Here is a 26,249-nt window from a genome sequence, read left to right as displayed (position 1 = left end):
CTTGATGAGAATGTTTTCCAGAAGTGATTGGAAGTAGTATTTACTGACAGTCCAACAGCTGGCTAAGTCTGTAGCATGAGAAAGAGAGATCAGGGTGATGGGTGGGGGGTGGGGGAGATCACATTATGGAACACACAGGTTGAATCCCCACTAGGGTTGCCAGTCTCCAGGTGGGGCTTGGAGATCCCCTGGAATTATCTCCAGACTACAGAGATCAGTTCACCTGGAGAAAATGGCTACATTGGAGGGTGGACTCTATGGCATTAATACCCCTCTGAGTTCCCTCCCCAAACCATGCCTTCCTCAGGCTCCACCCCCAAATTTCCAGGAATTTCACAACCCAGAGTTGGCATCCCTAACCCCTGCTCTGTGTCATGAATAACCCATCTTGTGGTTTCTCTTCAGTTCCTTTGTGTAATGTTTCCAATTAGGATCAGAGCCTCCTTTTTCCCAGCCTGAAGCAATCCTAGGGAGCTCCTTCCTCTGCCCCATTTTCCCAAGAGAAATCACACACCCCATGGCTGTTATTAGACAGTAGAATAAATGATAGGAAATTGTGTTTCCCTTGCTTCCCCCCCTCCCCCCGCAATAGCATCTTGACCAGCCAAATTTCTCTAGGGAAAATGGTGCTGGAGGGAAGAATTATGTTCAGCCCCGGCACCATGAATATTTGGACTTAGATTGGAGAGCCAGTCATGGCTCTCCAATGTCATATGGAGTGTGGCCTTAGTATTTGCTGAATAGAAACCTAACCGATCTGAGGATCATTCCCGCAGTTATGTCTGGAATCATTTGTGATTTACCCCCCCCCACACACACACACAAGGGTAGTCAGGGCTTTGTAAATCGCTTTGACGGTTTATAAATAGAAGGCAGGACGCTGATGTAATTTCTAATAACTGTTGACTGAGCAGAAGCTTAACAGGGCTTTTAAAGTTCATCAGGAATATTAACGCTTTAAAATCTTTTGAATATTCATGTTTGCAGTCTGAGTCCTTGGCGTACTCGCAGTGTGAGATCATGTAATCTGATTGAACGAGACACCCCCCCCTTCCCTGCAGGGGTGAAATCTTTTGGTGCTGTAGAAAAAAGGAAGGGGGGAAGTGAGGTGAGGGGCTCTGCCACTGGTCTCTCTTCAACTTTGATGCTTGTTTCCAACAGTGACCCAGCTACGTACATCTAGCTGGCAAGTGGTTTCGACTTTTTTTTTTTTTTGCCTGCCTTCTGGGTCTGGAAGTTTTTATCAGTACCAAGGGGTGTTCCAGTTCAGACTTCTAAACCCAGAAGCTGTTGCTGGAAGCCCAACGATAGTAAATATTTTTGTTGCGTTTTCTGATATTATTAACTAGCAGTTTTGGAAAACAATTATTTATAATGTGCAACTCAGTCCCGTTTTTGAGCTCTCAGAATGCCAGTGCATTTGGCCATTGCATACATTAGATAACCTTTTAGATTAACATTACAAACCTTATAAATGCTGAGAGGGCACCGGGTCAATTTTATCAAAGATCTGAGAGACAGAAAATTTTCACTAGTACCCGATACAGCTGGAGATTTGTGGAATGTGGGCTGCTTGGTAGTAGCAGGCCTGAGAATTAGACTATAACATGTATCCTTGTCTCTGCTGAGTGGAAGTAGAAAATTGTTTAATATGTCTAACCCATGTTGGTTTTTAGATATGGCACTTCATACTTTCGGCTCTCCTCTGGTCATCAATGAAGACACACCTCTCGTCAGCTTAACAGTGGACAATGTACACTTGGAGCACGCCGTCGTATATGAATACGTCAGCACTGCTGGGATCAAATGCTTTGTCCTGGAGAAGATTGTTGAGCCAAAGGGGTGTTTCAACCTCTCTGCAAAGGTTTAAATTGAGCATTATTTATCTGCTTATTTATCCCGACATCTACTTTTTTGTGTCCTTGAGAGCTCATATCTAAAACAGGAACAACAAATGTAAATGGTAGTATATGCCAGACAACTAAATGCTTATCTGAATGTGAAGGTTTTGTTGTGCTTACCTCAAGAGGAAGAGTGTTCCAAAGCTATAGAACAGCCATTGAGAATGAAGACAATCTAGTTAGTTAAGCAAGCCTAAGACCCCTAGATTTCAACTCTCATAATATTTTATTAACTATTCATAAAACATTTGTTTGGAGATCCATTTTCAACAGGCCATAGAGATTGCAGGAGGACTCAAGGGAAGAGTTGGGCTTATTATGCATTTATATGCTTATGGATTATGACTCACATTCTGCCTACTTCCAGTGTACCTGAAGCAATGTACAACCTTCTTCCCTTGAAACACCACTGAGTAAAATAACAATTAAAAATATAAAAGTAACCAAAGAGAATAAATAAACAAATGAATAAATAAGTAGGAAAAAATAGCCATAACTACAGCACTAGGAGCCCCGTGGCACAGAGTAGTGAGCAGCAGTACTGCAGTCAAAAGCTCTGCTCATGACCTGAGTTCGATCCCAACGGAAATCGGTTTCAGTTAGCCGGCTCAAGGTTGACTCAGCCTTCCATCCTTCCGAGGTCGGTAAAATGAGTACCCAGCTTGCTGGGGGTAAAGGGAAGATGACTGGGAAAGGCACTGGCAAACCACCCCGTAAACAAAGTCTGCCTAGTAAACGTCGGGATATGACGTCACCCCATGGGTCAGGAATGACCCGGTGCTTGCACAGGGGACCTTTACCTTTACCTTTTTACAGCACTAAAAAATAAGTCAACCATTATGTGGATCCGATTTTTAGCTGCACCAATAACAGTGTGGCTGTTTGAAAATGTCTTCCTAATTAAGGAAGAACGTTTTAAATGCTCGGTGCAGCGACCGAGAAGACCCTGCTCCATGCCCCAGTTAGGGTTGCCAACACCAGGTTGGGAAATCCCAAGAGATTTTGGGGGAGGAAAGAGTTTGGGGAGGGGAGGGACCAATAATGCCATAGACCTCACCCTCCAAAAAAGCCATTTTCTCCAGGGAAGCTGATAATTGTTGTCTGGAGATCAGCTGTAATTCTGGGAGAGCTCCAGGCCTCCCTGCAGGTTGGCAACTCTAGCCCTAGCAGAATGCAGACCAAGCCCTGCAAATTGCTGTGAACACAGACGTGTAGAACCCTGTCCTTATAGGGCTTTAGGGTGGTGCTTGGAACACTGTTGGGTAAGAAGTTGTTACCCTGGGATAACATAAGCATCCCACCCCTGTCATGCGGCTTACCGTCACAATCTGAGCCAGACAATGCTTCGAAGGAATCTTCCCTGGTAGGCCACATAAAGCTTGTTGCCATAGCAGAGATTACAAAGGAATGAATAAATGACTGTCGCAGTCTGAAAGAAAGAATAGACTTCCTTTCAGAGCTCTATTGGGACTGAGCTATGCCTCTTGTGTTTGGTTTGCCACTCCTAGGAGTGTTGACAGAGCAAACTGTAGTATTTACCATGCTTGGAATTTATGCTGATCAGTCAGAATGCAGTGGAGTGACTCCATATGGCACACCGTTAAGTGTACCCAGTCTTCCAGTTGGCTGTCGGGCATGGTGTTTGAGAGCATACCTCAAGGTTGCTGCTGCCACCTTTCCCAGGAAATTCTGAGTCTGCCCAGTAGAAAACAACGGAGTCTGAGAGCACATTACAGCTTTCACTTCCGTGCCACTCAATCTTATGCATGTTTACTCAGAAGTAAGTCCCACTGAATTTAGTGGGATTTTCTCCCAAGTACATGTGCATAGGATTGCAGCTTTAGTCAAGCACTTTTACCCTTTGCTGGCGGACAGATACTAAAAAAAGAGACCACACTGCTAGACTTAGCCATGATCGTAAGCACCCTTACTTCAAATTTTAAATCAAAACTCAATGGAATAATTAATTTCTCAACTGGAATTGGTGAAATGTTGTTGTCAGTGGGGCCATATGCCATATATGCATTTAAGAAAAAATATGATGAGGGTGCTGCTCCTATAGTGAAAGCCAGAGAAGGAATATTCCAGAAGTATTCTTAGTAATGTGTAACAGAATTCATTTGGCACACACTATGTTAACATTATCCGATGGTGAATTTAGATGGCCCATTGGCTCTATTTCAGCTGCCACCAAAGGACACATTCAAAATTAAATTAAAATTCCACCAAATTATTTTTAAGAGCATTTGTTGCGGTTACTTTTTCATGCCCTATAAAAACCCAGAGATACAGGTTCTCTTAAGGAATAATCACATGGTCAGTGGAAGACTTTTTCAATGGATCTGCGATATTTGCAGGTTTCTGACTCAACCTGCAGTTCATTCTATCTCCGAGAGCCTCCCAGTCTTAAAGAACAGATTTTTTTGATTGGCATAGAGGCCTGCAGAAGATGAGAAATATCAGGGAAAATCCGTTCTGCCAGTTGAGTTCTGCTCACTTGGGTCAATTTACCACCTAAGCTACCCGAGTGGCTCTGTGGGATGCCAATCCAGCCAAGTGTGGCAGTGTGGGTGGGGGAGGCAGCAAGTGTCTTCACCTCTTTTGCTAGTGCCACTGCTGTAGGGGAATCCAAGATGGACTGTTGAGTTGTCCTTCATTCGCACCCCATCTTGGAGTCTGCTTGGACAATGGAGAGAAGAACTGTTGGGATATCTCAATAGCTTGAACCAGTCCTGCCAGTCACAGTTCTTTGGATCTAGCCCAACACATTTGAAACACAAGAAGGGAACAATTGTTTGCCAGAGGTTTTGATGGGGTATGAACAACAGACATCTTAAGAACATAAGAAAGGCCATGCTGGATCAAGCCAAGGCCCATCAAGCACAGCAGTCTGTTCCCATCGTGGCCAACCAGGTGCCTCTAGGAAGCCCACAAACAAGACAACTGCAGCAGCATTATCCTGCCTGTGTTCTACAGCACCTAATATAATAGGCATGCTCCTCTGATCCTGGAGAGGTATGCATCATGACTAGTATCCATTTTTACTAGTAGCCATGAATAGCCCTCTTCTCCATGTTTAATTGGTGGGGGGCATTTGGGGTTTTTATTTTATCTGGTTTTAATTACTACTCGCCTTGAGCCAAGAGGAAAGGAGAAGTACAAATATTTTAATAAAAAATAAAATAAAAATGATGACGCCATATTTTCCATGTAGCAAAAAAATTCATTTAAGAACGTAAGAAAAGCCATGCTGAATAAGACCAAGGCCCATCAAGTCCAGCAGTCTGTTCACACAGTGGCCAACCAGGTGCCTCTGGGAAACCCTCAAACAAGAAAAGGAGAAAGAGATTGGTGGTAGAATTTTTTGGTACGAGCAGTGGCCATCCCACAGATCAATGGATCATCTGAATCCAAACTAACAAAGACCCTCTGATATTGGAGTTCTAAGCAACTGGTGGTTCTACCTAAGTTAGAACAAACCTGACTGACATTGGATGTCCCATGTTTCATCTACCACATGGCCCAAAATGCTGTTCAGAGGTTCTTTGCATGGTGCTGCTACTAAGAAAAATAACATTATTTATCTTGCTTTAGATTTTAGAAACCTTTGCTACTGAGGATAGCTGCTTTGTGAGGAACTGCAAGAGGCTCATGGCCCTCTGTACTGTTGAGACCATGCCACAATATGAATTCTGGCAGATTTGCGACACAAAGCTGGACAGTATCAGCAGAAGGGTCGCCAGCTATCAAGAGGTAGGAGCCCTGTGCAGAAAACTCATAAGAAGTACAGTATCATTATAGCGGTGTCTCCAGGCATTATGCTTGCACATACCCATGAAGGAGGTTGATTAATATATGTGCACATATGTTTAATTATATATGAACCTATTATATTTACTTATACGTTATTATATTTAATTATATATTAACCTATGTGGTGTTGGGTTTTAGATCAAATCAAGCCTGAACTGACCCTAGAAGCTAAAATGACTAAACTGAGGCTATTGTGTTTTGGTCACATTATGAGAACACAGACTCACAGGAAAAGACAATCATGCTAGGAAAAGTTGAGGGCAGCAGGAAAAGAGGAAGACCCAACAAAAGATGGATTGACTCTATAAAGGAAGCCTCAGCCTTCAATTTGCAAGTCCTGAGCAAGGCTGTTAAAATATAGGACGTTTTGGAGGACATTGATTCATAGAGTTGCCATGAGTCAGAAGTGACTTGATGGCACTTAACACACACAACCTATTCTTAGAACTTTCAAACCACTTCTTGATTTTTGTGGGGCTGCAAGCTCACATCAGCAACTACTTTTGAAATGCCCAGTCCAGCTAAGGACCTTTGAGCATCTCAAATCCAATATCAGAGTCTGTGTCAATAATGCCCTTTTCAAACCCCCAAATTTTCACTGATGAGGTATTTGGGAAGAGGGAGTAAGGAGCTAGATCCAGCCCCCCCCCCCAACATGGTAATAGCCGATTGGTATTATTGGTGCAAGGCAGACCTAGCAACTGTTATCAGTCAGCAGCCTGTATTAATTAAAGCTTCCAAGTTGTCTTCAAGGTCTTCCCCATTTAGAGGAAGTTACAGTAATCTAGTCTGCTGGTTACAGCATTCATCAGTGTAGCTAGTTTAGCTTAGTTTAGGACTGAAGACAACTTACTGATAAGATGATGGTGAGAGAAAGCACTCCTATCCCAACTGCTTGAACCAGCTTTTTCATCAGCAAGACTGAGTCCAAGAACTCCCTGGCACTCGTCACCTGGCTGAGTAAAGACAGCCAAACCCCATCTGAAGTTGATAAGCCATTCCCATCCAAAATATCTTTCCCAACTAACAGCATCCCCATTGAGCTTCAACTTGTTCACCCTCTAGGCAGCAGCATTCAGACATGAACCTCAGTATCCCTCCTAAGCAGTTTCTCACTCTTGTCCTTCATCTCTCCTAGACTCCATGAGTATTGTGAATATTTCTTATGCAGATCAAACACAGATTTGTGTAGTTCCCTGAGAAAATACTTTTTTCTCAGTGATAAAGGGCAAGAGTCCCCCCCTCTTTTGGGGGTGATGTCCGTTGAATAAAAGTTCTGTGTTGCATTTGGTGTTTCTGCCTAGATAGTTTGTGGATTGGAGTGTTTGTACAATGGAATAAACCATTTCCCTTTTCTTAGTTTGCAGATGAGTTGAAAATGAAGGTGAGCCTGTCCTTCAAACAGGCCAGAATGGAGCCTCACCCCCTGAACAGCATGGATTTCTGCCCCACCAACTGCCACATTAACCTCATGGAGGTATCGTACCCCAAAAACACTACCTCAATGGGAAGGACGTTCAGCATTCGCCTTGGACGGAAGCCTTCTATTATTGGCCTCGACCCAGAACAAGGTGCTGACTAGCTCTTAGAGGCTGTTAGGGTACTATTGGGCTGTGATGTTCCATTGTGGTTCAAGGCCAAATCCAAGGAAAAACAGCTTGTATGAAGATGGCAGGCGGGCTTTGAAGTTTTCCTCATGACATCTAACTTTAACATAACAACACATGGAAATAGCAAAGGGCCGAACACATATATTTGTGTGAATATAGATATATACATACACACATACACACACATATATATGTATATAATTACACACCCATATATATGGGTAGTCTTTAAGGTGCTACTGGACTCTTACTCGTTTATATATATATATATAGAGAGAGAGAGAGAGAGAGAGAGAGAGAGAGAGAGAGAGAGTGTTTTAAATGGCTTCCAGCAGATACATATATTTAAATAGCTTCCAGCAGATTTCTCTTGTAAAATGGTGATTGACTGGAAGAATTACTGTGAGACAAAGTAGAACCACACAGTGCAAATGTACTTTGACCACAAGGCTTAGAAGCTGTAAACCATCAAGCAAGAACGATATTCTCTTGGCTTCTGCAGGGAAAGCAATTCCTCCGCATGTTGTCCTGACTTGATGCAAGGAAGTATATTGATCTGCTGTCAGTGGAGAAGTAGGAGGGCCGCAGGTTTAATGCACGGCTGTGGCTGTGCCACAAGCTGGTTTCCAGTTCATTTCCAACTAAATTTCACAAGCAGATTGAAAGCCTTTGTAATTTCAGGGTACACCTATTGTGCAGTCAATGAAGCATATTGCAGTGCGTTGAAGTCAGTGGGTTTAGAAGGGTGTATTTCTGTTTAGGATTGCAGAATTAACATTGTAAAAGGTTTTATCTACTGAAGCATTGAGACCACAAGGTATCTTCAGCAGTAAGGTGTAAGGAACTTCTTCACAATTACCTGTTTCTTTGCCTTTACTTTTCACACATTTGAAGTCCTTCATCATTGCACTGTTCTTCATTTTGGAGCACAAAACTCTGTGTTCCAGATTTCTTGCCTTGACTTGAATTCTTATGTTTCCTCTGATGATGAATGAACTTTGTATATATAGAATCAGTCCAAACAATGAGCAAGAGACCACTAGCACCTTAAAGACTAATACAATTTCTGGCAGGGTATGAGCTTTTGTGAGCCATAGCTCACTTCTTCAGATACAGCTAGAATACAGCTGTGTCTCACAAAAGCTCATACCTTGCCAGAAATTTTGTTAGTCTTTAAGGTGCTGCTGGACTCTTGCTCTTTTCTACTGCTACCTATGTGTGGAAAAAAAAACCCTATAAGTACCTTTAATAAATTTAATCTGCCTTTGAAAATGTGTTGTTCTTAATGAACATTTTTCTTGGTTTAATAGGTAACTTAAATCCAGTCTCAAATACTCAGCATTGCATAACCACCATGGCTGCGCCTTCATGGAACTGCTTGTCTCCAGAAGATGGAGACCTCAGTCTCCACGGACAGTATGATGGATGCTATGGCCAAGAGAACGGAGGAAACACGCAGGAGGAAAGGGGGCTTAGCTTTCTGCTGAAACAAGAAGATAGGGAGATTCAGGACTCATACCTACAGCTCTTCAACAAACTGGATGTTGCCGTCAAGGAAATGAAGCAATATGTCTTTCAGATAAATAAGTAAGTTGGTTACATTTTGCATTTGTATATCTTTGAATGCAGTCCTGAATGTTGCAGGAGTTTTCATTTGTTTCCTTTTTAAAAAAAAGGTACTACATTTTCATGAACGGGAATAAGCTGTCAGAAAATAAATTAGTTGTTCATCAGGATAATCTATTTGCACATGTACACTATGAATTCCTTCTAAATGAAAAAAACAGGGAAAGGAAACGGCTATAGGGAGGCTCATCTATCTATAATGCTCCTATGCACTGAGCTGGCAGAAACATTCCTTGGGATTTTTAACTTTAATCTTCTTGACATCATCAACATTATCCATTATGAGCCGAATCTTCAGGCGAAAACCAAATGAAAAACAGGTGGTAACTATGGTCAAATGGAGAGAATATGAGACTGGGGGCAGTGCAGATGTTATGATCTTGGAGCCTTAGCTGTGGCTAAGAAAGTGGATTGTATCATTACTTTCCCCTCCAACACAGATTCCTTATTTTCACTAGTATTAACCATGGTTAAAGCACGCATTTTCAGTGATATTAACCATGGTAAACAATAGCCAATCTGCTCTATTAATTAGGGTTTGAAGCTGGTTTCAGATCCTCTGTTAATAACAAACCCTAGTTAGCATTAACCAGTTTTAAGGTTGATGGCATCATAAGAAGTTAAGCCTGGCAAGAGGTTGGAGATATTTGTGGTGGAGGGGTAAGGAACCATGGAACCATTTGTCAGCTCCTCATCATATCTCAACTAGGTTGCAACCAAGATCAGTTGCAATTGGTTTATCTTCATGTGCCTCGTAGATTTCTATTGGGAGTATTTTTAGTTTCTTAAATTTTGTCTTATAAGGAGCTCAACTTTTTCCTTCTTTGGATGGAGCTGTTGGCTCTCGTAGGTTAAAAAACAAGACCTTGTCTTAACAAATATGATTGCAGGTTGTCCGGCTCAGAACCTCTGAGAAAACTAGCATGCATTCAGGCAGAGTAAGATACCCTCCAAGAATGACAGTAAAAATGGTAAAATATCTCCCACTATTGGCCAGTGACAGGTACATTTCCATAGGTTCGTGAATGCCAGCTGGCATTTTCCTTTGTTCTCTATGGAAGTGAGAGTGCATTTATGGCATTTATTTCAGCACATAAATTGAATCAAATTCAAAGAATTTGCTTTTACAAATTCTTGGTGTTCTTCAAATAATTGGGCCTAGCTCCATCCATTCTTTCTTTACTGACCTAAGAGGTATATTAGTCACTGACTATGTTCCAGGGTTTTTATGAATGAATTTGTGTTTTCTGTGTTTTAGTGAAGATTGATTTTAATTGTATCTGGCTTCATAGGCGTTTCTTCGTGTTCATTTTTCCCCCCTTTGTTGCCTTTTTTTGTTTTTCTTCTTGTCCTTTGTAGCTTTTATTGTATGCTGCTTTTTGGACCTTGGTAAGGAAGAAAAGCAGTCTATACATTTTCTAAGTAAATGCTTTTAAACTCTGTATTGTAGGAAATATTTATTTACAATTTTTCAGAGGGTTTGCTTGTTTGGTCTTCCAGCTTCTATACTGGCAAACTTCTCTTTTCCAGATGAAATTAACGACACTGATTATAACCCACAAAACCCTACATGTCTTAGATCCAATGTATGTTACCGACTTCTTCCTTCTTTATTTCTTATTACGATCTTTGAGATCCACTAAAGATGCCCACCTAATGATACCATCTGTGCACATGATTCACCCAGCAAAGGGCACCAAAGAGAGGAATTCTCTTTGAGGGGGTGGTGGCCAGAAATATCTGTAATGCCTACCTGGTGTTTTTGGCTATTCCTGGGATAAATATTGTGGTATAATAACATTATTCTGGATCATGACCAACCCCAAACCTGAAGGATAAAGCAGGATATAATCCAAATAAATCAATAACAGAATGTGAAACCCAAAAGCTTTTGAACCTGTGTGTGGAAGCTTCCTTCTTAACCTTTGTATAATTTGAAAAACTGAAAAGTTTTACTAATTGTGCCCTGTATAAATCAAAGGCAAAAATAGCAGCAACTACAAAGTTCCTGCCTGTGATTCTACAGAATTCCTTGTCTCCACAACTCTGAAAGGTAGTGCAAGTTAACCCTTTTTGGTTTCTGGAGGTCCTTTATTTATGCTGCAACTAATGAGAAATACATTCTACATTTACAGGCTTTTGTCTACCATAACCGAACCCACAGCAGCCGGATTGTGTGAACCTCCATCCTCAGAGGAGACACCCCCATCTTCCTTGGTAGCTGAGGAGAGTGATATTGACAAAGCTGAGCATGGTGGGAAGAAGAAGGTTGGTTTCAAAGTATCAGAGGAGGACCAGGAAGATTCGGGACATGATACAATGAGTTACAGAGACTCCTACAGGTGGGTTATGTGGCACACAATGCTTTGAAGCTGTTTCCCTTGGAGACTGAGATGAAAAAGGCCAAAATTCATGTTTAATGAACACATGAAGTGTCCTTCTACTGAATCAGACCCTTGGTCCATCAAAGTCAGTATTGTAAGCTCAGACTGGCAGCAGCTCCCCAGGGTCTCAGGCAGAGGTCTTTCACATCACCTACTTGCCTAGTCCCTTTTAACTGGAGATGCCGGGGATTAAACCTAGGACCTTCTGCCTGCCAAGCAGATGCTCTGCCACTGAGCCACAGTTCCTCCCCAAATCAAACAAATAGCCTTCTGTACATGGCATACCGTTAGAATTTGTAATGTCATGCTTTACTGTTTCATGCATCTAGGAATACACTACTGGACTTAAAACCATGGCCCGTGCCATGGTGAAAAATGCAGTCAAGAACTGAATTTATGGCAACCCTGTAGAGTTTTCAAGGCAAGAGACAAACGGAGGCAGTTTGCCATTGCCTGCCTTTGTGTAATGACCCTGGACTTCCTTGGTGGTCTCCCATCCAAGTACTAATCAGGGCCAACCCTACTTAGCTTCTGAGATCTGACAAGATCGAGCTAGCCTGGGCCATGCAGGTCAGGGCATCCCTAACATGTATAATATTAAAAGAAAACCTTCTTAACACCTCTCCCCAGTCTAAATTTGTCATTTTAGTACTGTTACCACAAAAGATTGTAGCATATGACTTACTGAATGCACTAAAGAGGTGCTTTGATTATTGATAAACATATTTCTGTTGTTAGGTGAAATATATTATTGCTGTACAAGAATGCAGTTTTGGTAAAGTGGATCATGGCTAAATCCCATTGAATGCACAATTAAATGTTTGAAGTGGGACTTGGCTAACTCGAACTAGATTTTGTTCTTTATCTTACTCATAAGAACAGTATACAGATCTTACATAGAATCATAGAGTTGGAAGGGGCCATACAGGCCATCTAGTCCAACCCCCTGTTTAATGCAGGTTCAGCCTAGAGCATCTCTGACAAGTGATCATCCAGCCTCTGCTTAAAGACTGCCAGTGAGGGGTAGCTCACCACCTCCCTAGGTAGCTGATTCCACTGTCGAACAACTCTTACTGTAAATTTTTTTTTTGCTAATATCCAGCCGGTACCTTTCCTCCCGCAATTTAAACCCATTATTATGAGTCCTATCCTCTGCTGCCAACAGGAACAGCTCCCTGCCCTCCTCTAAGTGACAGCCCTTCAAATACTTAAAGAGAGCAATCATGTCCCCCCTCAACCTCCTCTTCTCCAGACTAAACATTCCCAAATCCCTCAGACTTTCCTCGTAGGGTTTGGTCTCCAGGCCCTTGATCATCCTCATCACTCCCCTCTACACCTGTTCAATTCTGTCCACATTCTTTTTGAAGTGAGGCCTCCAGCACTGCACACATCCTGGGACCAAAGGAGTTCCTGTACCTAGAAAATAAAGTGGTGACTTCTAAACTGTTGTCTTGTGGATTGCTATTCTGGGTTTGCTTGTTGTGTTCAGGCTGCCACATTTTTGTTACGTTATAGGTGCCACACTGGGGCTACTACAAAGGCTTCCTGTACTACACTTAAATTCCTTCTGCACGTATGTGATTATACTGAATCCGCAGAGTGAATAGAGAGAGGAATTGAGAAGAACTGAATTTCCCCTGAATAGTTATGTATTTGCCAGTCTCAGTAATACACAGCATTCCTACGAACCCCACCTGCCCATGTTCAGTACAACAGTATTGGGTTGCTGAAGGAGTTGAATTTTAAGTTAGGAAACCTTTCTCTGGAAAGGTTGTGGTATTTTCTTCTAATATTGCCATTGTAATCTTGGGGACACTTTGAAAGTACATCATAGGCCTGTGCTGGTCTGTGGACCACAGTTTTCAGAGTAATTGAAAGAATTATAGCTCTTGTAAAAGCATATGTGTGCCTTGGAAACAGCATTTTGTGGTGTAGCATGGTTGGTTCTTTAGAGATCTAGAGAGAAAGGAAAGTGCTTACGCTGGTGCATGTGTGGGAGTGAGTCAGGCCTAGGACCAACGGGAAAGCAAAGCAGTGCAGAAAATAACCAGGACTTGGGAACGGCAGATGAGGTACATTAAGCAAAGATTAATTTTAGTAGCAATATGAAAAGAGGAACCAGTGGAAAGAAGGAAATGCACCCATTGGCATCACATCACAAGCTACTAATGATGTACTTAATAATTGAGTTTATTTATTTTTATTTATTTTATTTATTTTCAAACTTATAGCCCGCCCTCCCCAGCAAGCCAGTTCAGGGCAGGTAACATCATTAAAAAAAACATAAAATAACATTAAATGATACATAAAATCATTAATAAAATCAACCAGTAAAATTCTAAAGCCCCCAACATGATGTCACACTAATCCCCAAATATACTGTAAGCACCGTACAGGTGGCGCCCCTTCAATCTATATTGTTCCCATATTCAGAAGGGAGAGGGGAGGCCAGTAAAGATGATATCGGTGGCTGTCCTCAGTTGTAGGCCTAGTGGAAAAGCTTTGTTTGAAAAATGTTGGAATCCTAAAATGAGTAAATAGGTTTTCCTTCATATGTTTCACGCCTGAGCCTGTTGCTGGCTAACAGTACAGTAACAGTCAAGTGTAGCTTGGGACAGGCAAGAGAATAACAGAGGTAGTATGCATTTAAGTGTATCCAGTCCCAGGGTTCATGACAATTTGACATGGTTCATGTGTCTGTCACTGGATTGACTTACAGGAGTTGATCATACAGGTCGAGTGAGGTCAGGAGAAAGGATGTCCCCTTTACCCAGCTAAGCGCTGCAGCTGGACAGAGGGAATCTTTTTGTGGGTTGTTCAGGAGCTTGTAAGTTTGAGACTTGCCCAGCAGCTGTTGTGAGTGAAACTGGTAATTTGTTGTCCTGTGTGTACAAACACACCATCCACAGAAAACACAGACTAATTGGACTTTAGAGTAGTCATTATGCCGTCGGCAGAATCTTTGCATGACTCCAATCGGGAGGCACCACCAGTCTGAGGCACTTCAGAATAAAAAGAATTAACCACAGCTCCCTTCATTGGCAAGATCTGGCAGCCGGGAATGTGGCGAAACCGTCATTGGACTTTTGTGGCTTTGTGACTGAAATGGAATAAATCCAAACGCACGAGGAGGGTAGGACAAAATAGGAGGTACTGTTTCGAAAGGAGCTGCCAACCAGCGAGAGGTTTCTGAGCTGCCCAAATCAAAATGGGATGCCAGAGGCCTAAAACACCATTCCTCTGCCAAAGTCTGGTGTCTAGACTGACAGTTGAGGGATGACTTGACCCCCATCCATTAACTTTGAGATTTTAAAAAAACGGGAGCGTTATCTATGCCTCAGGCTTCACTGGGGGCTCATCTAGTTGCTTTACTCCACCTCATGGCAGGCAATGCATTTCAGGCAAGGTGTATAATCCTTTCTTTTTGTGGTCGACTGGTTCCATTCCCTTTCTCAGCATACCCACATGGTGTGTTAATTTTTTTTTAAAAAGAATCACTTTGTGATAGGAAAAAGCTGTTGTTCGAGCTGGCTCATAGTTGATTTCAGACCAAATCCTGTGGCTAAATTTCAAGCCGTCTTCTGTTCAGTCTTCTGTGAGTCACAGCACCAAGAAACTGAGGCACCGGCACCCCAGAGTACAAATTAGGCGTTCTTAACCTAATGTTCTTAGCTGCCAGTGTCAAGCAAGCAATGTGACTTCAAGTCCACATTTTTTTATCAAACAGTAGCAAAACTGGTGTCCTGATTACACTTGATGGTGGAAAGTACTGTCAACTCACTGCCAACTTATGGCAACCCCATAGGGTTTTCAGGGCAAGAGAGGAACAGAGGTAGTTTGCCATTGCCTGCTTCTGTGTAGCAACCTGAGACTTCCTTGGTGGTCTCCCCTCCAAGTACTAATGTTGTTCAACCCTGCTTAGCTTCTGAGATTTGATGAGATCAGGTTGTCCTAGGAATGGGCTCAGCCACTTTACCTCCTAAATACTATACAAAGTCCAAGGTTTTAGGGGATAATTTTTTAGCTAGATAAGTCCATGATCCGAGGGTAAACACACGTGAGCTCCCTTACAATGAACCAGACCATTGGCCTATCTAGGCCGGTACTATCTACTCTGGCTGGCAGTTACCTCCCAAAGGTCTACCACTAAGCCATAGGCCACCCTCAAACAGATTCACTATTTTCTGTACATGCCTTACAACTGCAGTTGGGATGTGAAGTTCTTGGGATGTTTGGATATATTTTAATAGCAGTAATTGTAGAAAAAAATTCTTTCTTCTTAACTCTATCTGTATTTTTTTCCCTCAGAAGACTAAGATGTTGAGTAGCAAAATAACAAATGTCTGGATGTTGCTTCCCCTTATCCCTTTTAAAGCTGCTTTTGAAAACCATAGCTTCCAAATATTTATTCAGGTGTCTGAATTTTTTGTTTTTATAAGGCAAGGACTGACCTGTTGCTTTTCCTGGAATATTTGTCACCACTGAAAGCGTCACATAGCTCAAATTAGACCTTTTTATTTTAAACACTGAGCTCAAAAGAAATGGAACAAGATACCTTTTTCCTATCCAGTATACAAATGAGTGCATTTTACAGAATAACATGTTAGGCTAGAGACAGATTCAATAAAGATATCAGAGATTTACCAAGACCTAATTCTGTGTTCTTATTTAGGTCGAACTAGATGCTAAATTTTCTTCTGTGTTTGTAAAAGGCTTGTATTTTTTTTTCTTTTGCAAATGCAGCTGTTGAGATGCTTTATCAAGGAGATAAATTGCACTGGGGGGGAGGCTATTTAACTCTTTCCTCTCCTGCAGTTTACATGCCGAAAAATATTGCCCCATAGCTGCTTTTACCCTGGGGAAATCTTACTTGTAGTATTTCCCCAGCCAGGAATACAAGAACCATTGGGTTTAGCTTTTTAAAGTGAGATCATAGCAGGGGAGGAATGGGTTAAAAATTTCTTCCCTACAGTATTTTTCTCCTTGAAAAAGAATCCCTAGTGGCTGCATTTGGAAAAGAGATGGGGAGGGGAGGAGAAGTCTTCCAAAATGAATATGGAAGAAATCAACATATGATTTGACCTTTAGTGGCACCACTTTCAAAGAAATATAAATTATATTAAGGGTTCATTCAGAGATGATACTTTTCCTAACAGTTAAACCTTGATAGTTTCTCCCTTTGTATTTATCAAGCTGAAATTTCACCCATACTTGCTTGACTTGTTCTGCAGTCTGTTTTGCCAACCCTTTATTCTAATACAATCAACAGGTACATGCTTTCTTTCCTCTAGCATAACTACAGTAAACAAGCCCATGTGCTATCCTTAAGGTTGTTGTGTGAGCATAACTTGTTTAGGATGACTGAAGATTTCTCCTGTGTCTGTATGGCAAGGGAGCTTTGTGTAATATTAAAATGACTGCTGAGCCCTGAAAGTTACTGAGCAACAGCCAAGAACTGTCAAATTGGGTAGCTGATAGAAAATCCCCAGCATGTTTTGCAATCAGCGCATTAAACAAAACAGGCCATGGCAATTCAATTAGAAGTGCCATTTCCTTTCCTTTCTAAATTTAAACCACCACTGTCAAGAGCTCAACATTCCTAGTTGCAGGAATTAACAGCATTCATTTTGCCTAAGAGTTGAGCATTGAAGAAGTATAAAAGCACATTTTTCATGGTTTAAATCCTCAGTTTTGGGATCATAGAAAGCATTTGGTACATGGCACGCTAGTTTCTTCAAGGGTAATGTGTCTTCATGTTTGAAGCTACTGATGCACGGCGGACATATTTCAGCACCAGAGAAATAATGTTATCCATCATTACATACAACGCCTACTCTCGCACTGTGTTTTGCTTAATGAGTTCTATAATTGAACCTAATCTACCCAGGATGACATAGCGCGATCAAAGGCAAATTCCCGGTGGGGCTGTCACTTGTTTCAGAATTTGGACATAAATGAAAGATGAGAAAGATGATTCCGTCTTATCTCTTTTTAGACTCAGACAGACAATTAAGCATACATAACGTATATAAAAGCTATTCAAGGGGGAATTAAATGTGTTTTGATGGTTTTAAGCCAGAAAAGGGATACCATGGAGCTTACAAGAGTGAGCCAAGAATGTACAGCTATGAGGATACTTTCCTGCATTCGCCATGCTTTGTTGGCAGGAGAACTAATTCACAGTCACTTGACTTTCCATAGGAGTCTGTCTTTCTCATCTAGCAGTCTTCTTTAAAGTGGTGTATCACTTTCATAAATGCAGAGAAATACAATATCTTTGAGAACATGTGTATTACGAGCAGAAATCAAGTAGAGATGGGAAGAAGGATTCTTTTTTAATCATCACAATCTCAGTTGAGAAGTTTGGAGGATATTATATAGTATTATTGTGTAGTATTTATGCAATGACAGAATTCCAAGAGTTACAGGGGAGGAAAGGAGCAGTGTGGTGTAGTGGTCAGAGTGTCAGACTAGGATCTGGGAGACCCAGGCTCAAATCCCTGCTCTGCCAAGGAAGCTTGCTGGGCGATCTTGGTCCAGTCACTCACTGTCAGCCTGACCTACCTCACAGGGTTGTTGTTATGAAAGCAGAATGGAGGAGGGGAGAACAAGGTTATAAACTGCTTTGGGTCCCTGTTGAGGAGAGAAGCAAAGTGTGACAGATGGGCAGAGGTTCTGCCCCTTTCTGTTAGACACCAATCCTCTGTATGCCTGTTTGGTGTGTTTGCTGAGCAGCTAACCACCAATCAGGGCCCATTGATGGCTGAGGAAGCCAGATGGGAGGGGGAAGTGAGACAGAAAAAGCTGTTATGCTGCCAGCTCAGTTCAGGTAGGGTTTGCATCTCCAGAGTTGTTAGTCGGGAGAGAACCTGGTTCAGGAGACTAGCATATCAGTGGAAAGTTGCTGTAGACACCACTCTGGTCGAACTATGCAGCCTGCTACCTCTGTTTAAACAAGAAGTCACAGCAACGATGGCCACAAAATCCACAAAACAATATTGTATATCCAACCATTAATATTAACAGTAGAATGCAAAGTATAGAAAAGATTCCTTTACAGTGTTGCTAAGGCATACATATACTCTGCACCGGTACCACAAGTCCTTTATCAGCTAACAAACTGAAAGAAATTGGTCACCCAAAAGCCACCAGTTTGACTTCAGTAACCTCTGTGTAAATAGCATTTTAAACCCCAACCTTCACACAGGGTCATAAATATTTAAATAAATAAATAAAAATTGCTACAGACCCCATTCCTTAACAAAAAAGCTGAGTGGTAATCCAGTGAATGGAGGTTTTGGCCTTGAATTCAAGTTCAGAGGTAGGATCTGATTTGTGGCTTTGCTGGGTAGGGGATTACCCTTGGACAAGCTGCTGCCTCTTGGGCCTCCAATTCATATCTGTAAGATGGAAGAGAGCCAGTATGGTGTAGTGGTTAAGAGCAGCAGACTCTAATCTGGAGAACCGGGTTTGATTCCTCACTGTTCCACACGAAGCCTGCTGGGTGACCTTGGGCCAGTCACAGTTCTCTCAGAACTCTCTCAGTCCAGAGGCAGGCAATGACAAATCACCTCCGAATGTCTCTTGCCTTCAAAACCCTATGGGGTCACCATAAGTCAGCTGTGACTTGACAGCACTTTCCACCACCAAGATGGAAGCGTCACATACTTACCTTGCAGATTTTGATGTGTTTTAAAGATTATGGTGCACTTTGCACATTTTAAAAGTTGCGTATAAGTAGTCATAGTATCAAACCTGTTCAATAGCCATTCACTGAATGCAGGAATCACATAGTCAGAAGGTGTTTTCAGTCCCATGTGCCGCCTTTTCAAGGTTCACTAAACTTAACCCCTTTCAGACTGATTCTTATCCAGTCTTGTCTTAAATATTCACAGAAAGCAATTCCCTGGCTCTGTTGCTCAGTATCTCTTACATTCATGGGTATCATATTTTGACAACTTCTTGTTAAACCAGAATAAAGTTCCAGCCAAACTTCAGAGCTTGCTGCAGTGGGTGACAGTTCTAGGAAACTTGAGGGGTTTTGTTGCCATCTTCTGGGCATGGAGTAGGGGGTCACTGGGTGTGTGGAGGGGAGGTAGTTTGGAATTTCCTGCATTGTTCAGGGGGTTGGACTAGATGATCCTTGTGGTCCCTTCCAACTTTGATCCTATGAAACAAGAATGTGCTTCCAGAAGAAGTTAGAATGGCTCTTTTAAAACACAGCTTCAGGAGCAGTGGTTCTCAGACAATGGTTGAGGACCCCAAAGTGAGTCATGACTCCTTGTCAGGTGGGATTTGAGCTCGGGTGGGAGGAAGAGGAGGAACTGGATAGGATGGGAGAGATGGCTTTGGGAGGCTTGATAGCAAAATAGGGATTGCTTCAGTATAACATGCAAAATTTTTATGATATACAATCTGGTTTCTTTGTACTGCTATTAAAAGTATAAAACGTAAGAAATAAAATGGAAACTTATTCAATATTAACCAGTCTGAGATTACTCTGTTCTAACAGTCAGAGCGGTTCCTCAGTGGAACAGGCTTCCTCAGGAGGTGGTAAACTCTCCTTCCCTTTAGGTTTTTCAGAAGAGGCTAGATGGCCATCTGTCAGTAATGCTGATTCTATGACCTTAGGCAGATCATGAGAAGGAGGGTACCTTGGCCATCTTCTGGGCATGGAGTATGGGTCACTGGGTGTGTGTGTGTGGGGAGGTAGTTTAGACTTTCCTGCATTGTGCAGGGGGTTGGACTAGATGACCCAGGTGGTACCTTCCAACTCTATGATTCTATGTATGGGAGTGGGGCAATATTATACAATTACTTTGCAAGTAATTCCTGAAAAGTGCAGTAATGTATAGTGTATGACAACCAGGGTTCTGTTGTGTGAGTTTGTCTTGGTAGGATGTAGATGGGAGGCAAAGCAAAGGTATCAGAGAACAATATTCCTTTATTCTGCATCTTAACATGGAGTGCAGTTAAATCAATACTTTGGAGTCAAGCACCTAAGATTGTTGTGATGAGGTTTCTGTGCTCACACATCATGGAGAATCAAGTACACTGGGTTTAATTCTGAACCGCTAAACCTCTCTGGGTCTTTAGTCATTCATAAGCAGTCTGGTAGCCAAGGGGGAACCACCAATGTCATCCATCTTCATCAAAAGAAGAGTTCTTAACACAGAGTTCAAAAGGTTGCCGGCACTTAAAGATGGTATCCTCTTACTGTGCTGGATTAGGAGAGCTCACGGAGATGGGCAGAATACAAAAGGGATCGGAATTTTTTTTAAAAAAAACACTAGCTGAAGTTTTTTTTTAATGAAGGCAGTCCTTTAATGTCTCTTTGTTCTCTTATTTTTTTTCCAGCGAGTGTAACAGTAACCGGGACTCTGTGCTATCCTACACCAGTGTCCGGAGTAACAGCTCCTACTTGGGCAGCGACGAGATGGGATCAGGTGAGTAAATTCTTTTGTAAAGGGAACATTTAGAACATAAGAAGAGCCTGGTTAGGGGTGCCAGCCCCAGGTTGAGAAATTCCTGGAAATTTGGGAGAGGGGCATGACCTCAGCAGGGTATAATGCCACAGATTCCACCCTCCAAAGCAGCCATTTCTTCTAGGGGAACTTATCGCTGTAGTCTGGAAATCAGTTGTAATTCTGGGAGATCGCCAGGCTACACCTGGAGGTTGGCAACCCACCCAGCGGTCCATCTTGTCCGGCAACCTCAGTGGCCAACCAGGTGCCCTGCAGGGCTGGCAAATAGGGCCAAGTGCCAGTGCTTCTACCGATGCTGCCTCCAGCACTGATATCTGGAGGTTTTGCTGCCTGTGAATGTGGTGGTTCCTCATAGGAAAGGTGCTCCAACCCCTTGATCATCTTAGTTGGCCCCATGTATACTTTTCCCAGCTCTGCAATGTTCTTTTTGAGATATGGCTTTAATAGAGGTATTAAAAGAGAAGAGTTCAACAACTGGTGGGACTTAGGTAAGTTGTAGTTTGCAAGGGCCTGCCTGTTGAACAGCTGTTCCCCGTCAGTACTTCCATTGCTGCTACCGTCCATATTTTCATTCATTCATTCCAAGAATTTATAACCCACCTTCTCCTATGTTAGAAAGGGCTTACAGAATCCAGATAACCATAACTAAGAGAAAAACAGTTGGAGCCAGGAATCGAGCACAGAGGATTAAAACCAGAATAAAAGCGGTGTGAACGAAGCAGAAGAAAGGCATCTCTGCTTCACAAGTTCTTACTATCATTATGTCACCACTGAAGGAAAAGATAATTATAACAAGACCAAAACAGTACTTCTTTCATAATTAGGTGATGAACTTCCCAATGACATGAGGATACCATTGGACAAGCAAGACAAACTCCACGGCTGCCTTGAGCATCTTTTTAATCAGGTGAGCGGCACAAGCATAGAATCATAGAGTTGGAAGGGACCACCAGGGTCATCTAGTCCAACCCCCTGCACAATGCAGGAGATTCATAACTACCTCCCCCACACACCCAGTGACCCCCTACTCCATGCCCAGAAGATGGCCAAGATGCTCTCCCTTTCATCATCTGCTTAAGGACATAGAATCAGCATTTCTGACAGATGGCCATCTAGCCTCTTCTTAAAAACCCTCCAGGGAAGGAGAGCTTACCACCTCCCGAGGAAGCCTGTTCCACTGAGGAACCACTCTGACTGTTAGAAAATCTCCATATAGAGCAAATTCTCAATTGCTTTGACCCCAGGCTCTTAGAGCATTCAATGATCCCTATCCTTACAGCCAGGGCTGTTAAGTTGCAACTGGAAACTATCTTCAGGGCACCTAGCGCTGATCATGGACTGGTAGAATCTAAAGCTCTACATTACCATGCTGAACCAGAGCAAATCCTTCCTGTGCTAGCATTCAGTCCAATTTTTTCTAGCTGCCATGCTTTTGGAATCATTCACCTGCTATGACCCCCTGCCAGTTTGTCCAAGCAATTGGTATTCAGAGGTATACTTCATCAGATCATGGAGGTTCCATTTACCCATTATATTTCACAGATCTTTTAAAACTAAGTGAGAGATGATTGCCATATTTGGCATACAAAATTTTACACTTATACGGGGCCCCAAGCAGCTGTTAACCTCTTCCTGAATGGAAGGTTTGGCACTTGCCTCTGGGTTATAAAATAATCTTTGACTATTATTCTGAATTTGATTGTGCCCTATTACCTTTTGATTTCCAAATAACAACAGTGTGGATAATAATGGAGTGGCATGGTGCGTGATTTGTTTTTCTACATATGAATATGGCAGATCCTTGTTCTCATCCTCCCACCATCATTGGCCAGCTAATGAAAGATTTCTGCACACAGTAATCTAATTAAAGAACTCTGCTTTCACAGTAAACCGTAGTTTGTCATGTCCCTTCCAAAAGTATGGTTTGCACTCATCCCTACAAACCTGACTTCTAGGAAAGCGAACAAACCATAATTTGTGGTTTGAACTTAATAACAAATTATGGTTTACCATGAAAGCCATGATTAGATTGTTTCATGCAAGGCTAGCATATAGGAGGGATCTTGCAAGCCCAATATAGGAACGTTCTCGCAAGCATGAGGATCCCCCAGGGTAATTGTTCTTTATTGCTACTTTATGGTTCAACATAAAGTCTTGATGCTGCCACATTCTTCCTATGCTTTCTCGTTCACAGAGCTGCCATATCTTAAATTCTTACTCACTAGTAGAAACCATTTGCCACATGCTGTTTCATTAGATGAAGAAGACATTTCGATTCAAGCGAGCCTCTGTGTTGAAGTACAGCACACATGATTTGTTGTTTGACCAGTAACAATTTATTTCACCAGAAACTCCTGGAGAGTTTTAAGAATGACCAAAGATGCGTCTTTCTGCAGGTGGATGCTATCAATGCCCTTCTCAAAGGACCAGTAATAAGCAAGGCTTTTGAAGAAACCAGACATTTTCCAATGGACCACAGTTTGCAAGGTAATCTTCAAAAGGATCATGAGCCCAGGAGAATCAGCATTTCTTAAAACTCAGTGGCCTGGTGAAGGCATCATTTTCTCAATCTCTGACTGTTGTTAGGAGCCTGAGGGTGTGCCATACACTCACAGTAGTATTTTCTCCTCCCTCCTATATTCTTGCACATGAATCTATTTTCTTCCCTGTTGAGGGCTACATTATACATGCACCAATGTTAACATGAACCATAATAGGCTTTAACCAGACTTTGCAAATTCACTTCACATGCGGATGTGAAGCCAACCATGGTTAATGTTGTTAAGCTAATGTGGTGCTGCCCCATGAGTAGCTGCAGCAAGGGAAAGGAGTGGGAATTCATGCACAAGAGAAAAAGAGGCAGGGGCAGGAAGCAGGAGTGTGCATTTGGATATTTCTGATCTAAAACACAGCATGAAATTTCCTGCTTCATTTTGTTTTGAGTATTTCTGATCTGAAACGAAACAGGGAATTTCGGGCACTGTTTTGGATTGGAAATATCCAAAGGCGCGCCTCTAGCAGGGAGCGTGTTTGTTGACAACATGCTTCCAGTCACCTAACTGTGGTTCAGGACATGGAGAATATTAATTTAAATAAATCCCGCTTCTGGTTGGCCACTGAGAGCAAACCTTTTGAGCCAGTTTATAGAAGTTGCTGTTTACAAAATAAAATTTGCCATGATTGTGTGAAAGCAGCCAATGAATTCTACAGAATACAAACAGTAAAATATACCATTATGTGTTTTAATGGGTTGGATCCTGCGATGCATTAATGGAAAGAGCTGTGTTCCTGTGAGCCCATTGCACTAGCATTCCCATGTGATCCCAGGAAAGTTGTTTTTCAGGGTCGTGGGACCCGTGTGGACTAAGAGCCACAAGGGTTGCGAGGTTGCTCCGAGGAAGGGGCTGAAATCACCTTCTCCTCCCTCTTCTGTCAGAGGGACAGAAGAAGCATGAAGGGCTGTATCATTCCCTTCTACTTCCAGTTCCCCAGCCAATGTGTCTGCTAGTCCATGTGGATCCAGCAACCACCAGGAATCGACTTACCTGGGGCTAAACAAGGCTGCTGGGGGGAGGGGAATACGTGAAAAGTCCGCAACCATCAGAACTTTGCACAGACACATCACAGGATCCAGCCCATTGTCTCTGCTTACACAATTGTGACAATTTCACCAGTCAGTGGTAACCATGACAGAAGGCGCCTTAGGGAAGGGTGGATATTGCATGAAAGAACAGACCCAATGAGTTCTGAAAACCCGACCTGTTAAGCTCACGCTCACTAACTTCTCGGAGATGCCTATTTTCATCAAGTAACAAGCACAACATGTACAGTTTAACATGTGTCTCTGCACTCTGTCCCATTTTGGGCCAACGTAAAGAATCATGAAGGCCCTGTTTTGAAAGACATGGAAGCAGAACAAAATGCAGGAGTAGTTTTGCCCCATGAACCATTTGCCTTTTCTTCCTGGGTTCACATCCAATTTTCAGACACAGACATTATTTCCCTCACCATGAGCCATATACTACTCCTTTCTAAGTCTGTACTGAGAAATAATCTTTAGTATTGTCAGTGATTTGATTGCAAAGGTGTGTTTCTGTGGAACATGACTTTCTCCCATTCCCTTCCCCTTTGCAGCCTAAAAAAATGACCTTCACCATTCTTCCTGTGGGTCTCCTGTCCCCCTGGAACTGCATTTAGGGGGACATTTTAGACTGCAGTGGAAGGGGGGAGGCAAGAAAGCCCTCTAGATGGAAATCCTTTAGTCTGCAGGAATGCTCAGTGCCCTTTACATTTTTAAAAAATGTTATTTTCAGGGGAAGAGAGAAGGGGGAAGGGGAAATCATCATAGGGATAGAACCCGTGTCTTTCACACTTGCAGATGAGCTGCATTAATAATAAGCATAATGCTTCTGCACATTCTGTAGTCTCCACAAAGAAATGCTCCTCTGAATAGAAGGGGTGCAAAACACCAAGCGCTCAGTGGCCACTAATGGCTCAGAGAACCGAGCCTAGCATCTGGCACATGGGCAGGATTGGACTCCTCTCGAGTATGCTTGGACCTCATGGCTGCCTCCCTGCTACATTACTTTCTCAGTGGAGTTACCTTCCCCATCCTGCAGAAAAAAATAAAGGGAATGGCTGGACATTGCATTTCTTACTCCATAAACAAACCAGTTTGCCATAAATCTGTTTCCCCGCCACTGATTCTCATATAATTTGAGAGCTTGATTCGTTCAGCTTTTTTCCATATCCCCCCCCCCCAAAATTGTAATTATCTGTAAACAAGTTTTGTATTTTCCCTAGCTGTGCATGCACTCTGTCTAGGATTCATATCACTCTTTTAAATATTAGAATTTTAAAAGAATAAATACTTTAATTTTTTTGGAAGGTTGTGTCTCTGCTGCTGGACATCTCTGGCACTGTAGTGCTCATCCAGATCTTCTCTTTTAAAGTACCAAATGGCTGCAATTGACATACATAACCCACTCTCCAGCCTAGCACCCTTGGCAGTGACATCCTGCTATTTGGCTCAGATTTCTCTTTGGAAACCCCTTTTGTGTGGGTGGGTGTCTCCAGTCTTCTATGTGAGAGTCAGCAGCATCATGTCTTTCCCACAAACTTCCATTCTCAAAGCCATAGAAAAACACACCATTGTAGCTGAAAAACAGAGTCTTGCAGGGTCTCTGGCTAAGCCTGAAACTTGACTGTGGAATGCTTTGACTGCTCACGCAGAAAGACCCCCCCATAGATTCATGGAAGATGAATGGCCTGAAAAGTTCACAGAGGGTCAGTTGTGTTTTGCCGTGAAGCAATCCACTGCTATCCCCCAGAAAGTTTCTCAAAAGAATTTGCTGCTGCTGCTCTTCAGGGTGACTTTTGGCTAGGAATGAACAAATTCTCATCATCTTATCGCTCTTTTAAATAAACACC

The 26,249-nt window shown here is 42.4% G+C and overlaps 1 protein-coding gene across 1 annotated transcript in view; it reads left to right on the top strand.

Annotated features, from left to right (window-relative positions):
• Positions 1–26,249, top strand: part of PREX1 (phosphatidylinositol-3,4,5-trisphosphate dependent Rac exchange factor 1) — a 266,433-nt gene that overhangs the window by 223,138 nt on the left and 17,046 nt on the right. The window contains exons 22-29 of the mRNA XM_056843986.1: positions 1,677–1,864; positions 5,496–5,654; positions 7,075–7,285; positions 8,635–8,911; positions 11,086–11,292; positions 20,692–20,780; positions 21,644–21,726; positions 23,216–23,306. Coding sequence (XP_056699964.1) covers positions 1,677–1,864; positions 5,496–5,654; positions 7,075–7,285; positions 8,635–8,911; positions 11,086–11,292; positions 20,692–20,780; positions 21,644–21,726; positions 23,216–23,306 — 1,305 coding nt within the window. The remainder of the gene's footprint in view (positions 1–1,676; positions 1,865–5,495; positions 5,655–7,074; positions 7,286–8,634; positions 8,912–11,085; positions 11,293–20,691; positions 20,781–21,643; positions 21,727–23,215; positions 23,307–26,249) is intronic.

This window comes from Euleptes europaea, chromosome 2 (assembly GCF_029931775.1).
Source record: "Euleptes europaea isolate rEulEur1 chromosome 2, rEulEur1.hap1, whole genome shotgun sequence".
NCBI lineage: Eukaryota > Metazoa > Chordata > Lepidosauria > Squamata > Sphaerodactylidae > Euleptes > Euleptes europaea.
Note: the sequence above shows the minus strand (reverse complement) of the source record. Positions and strands in the feature narration are given on the sequence as shown.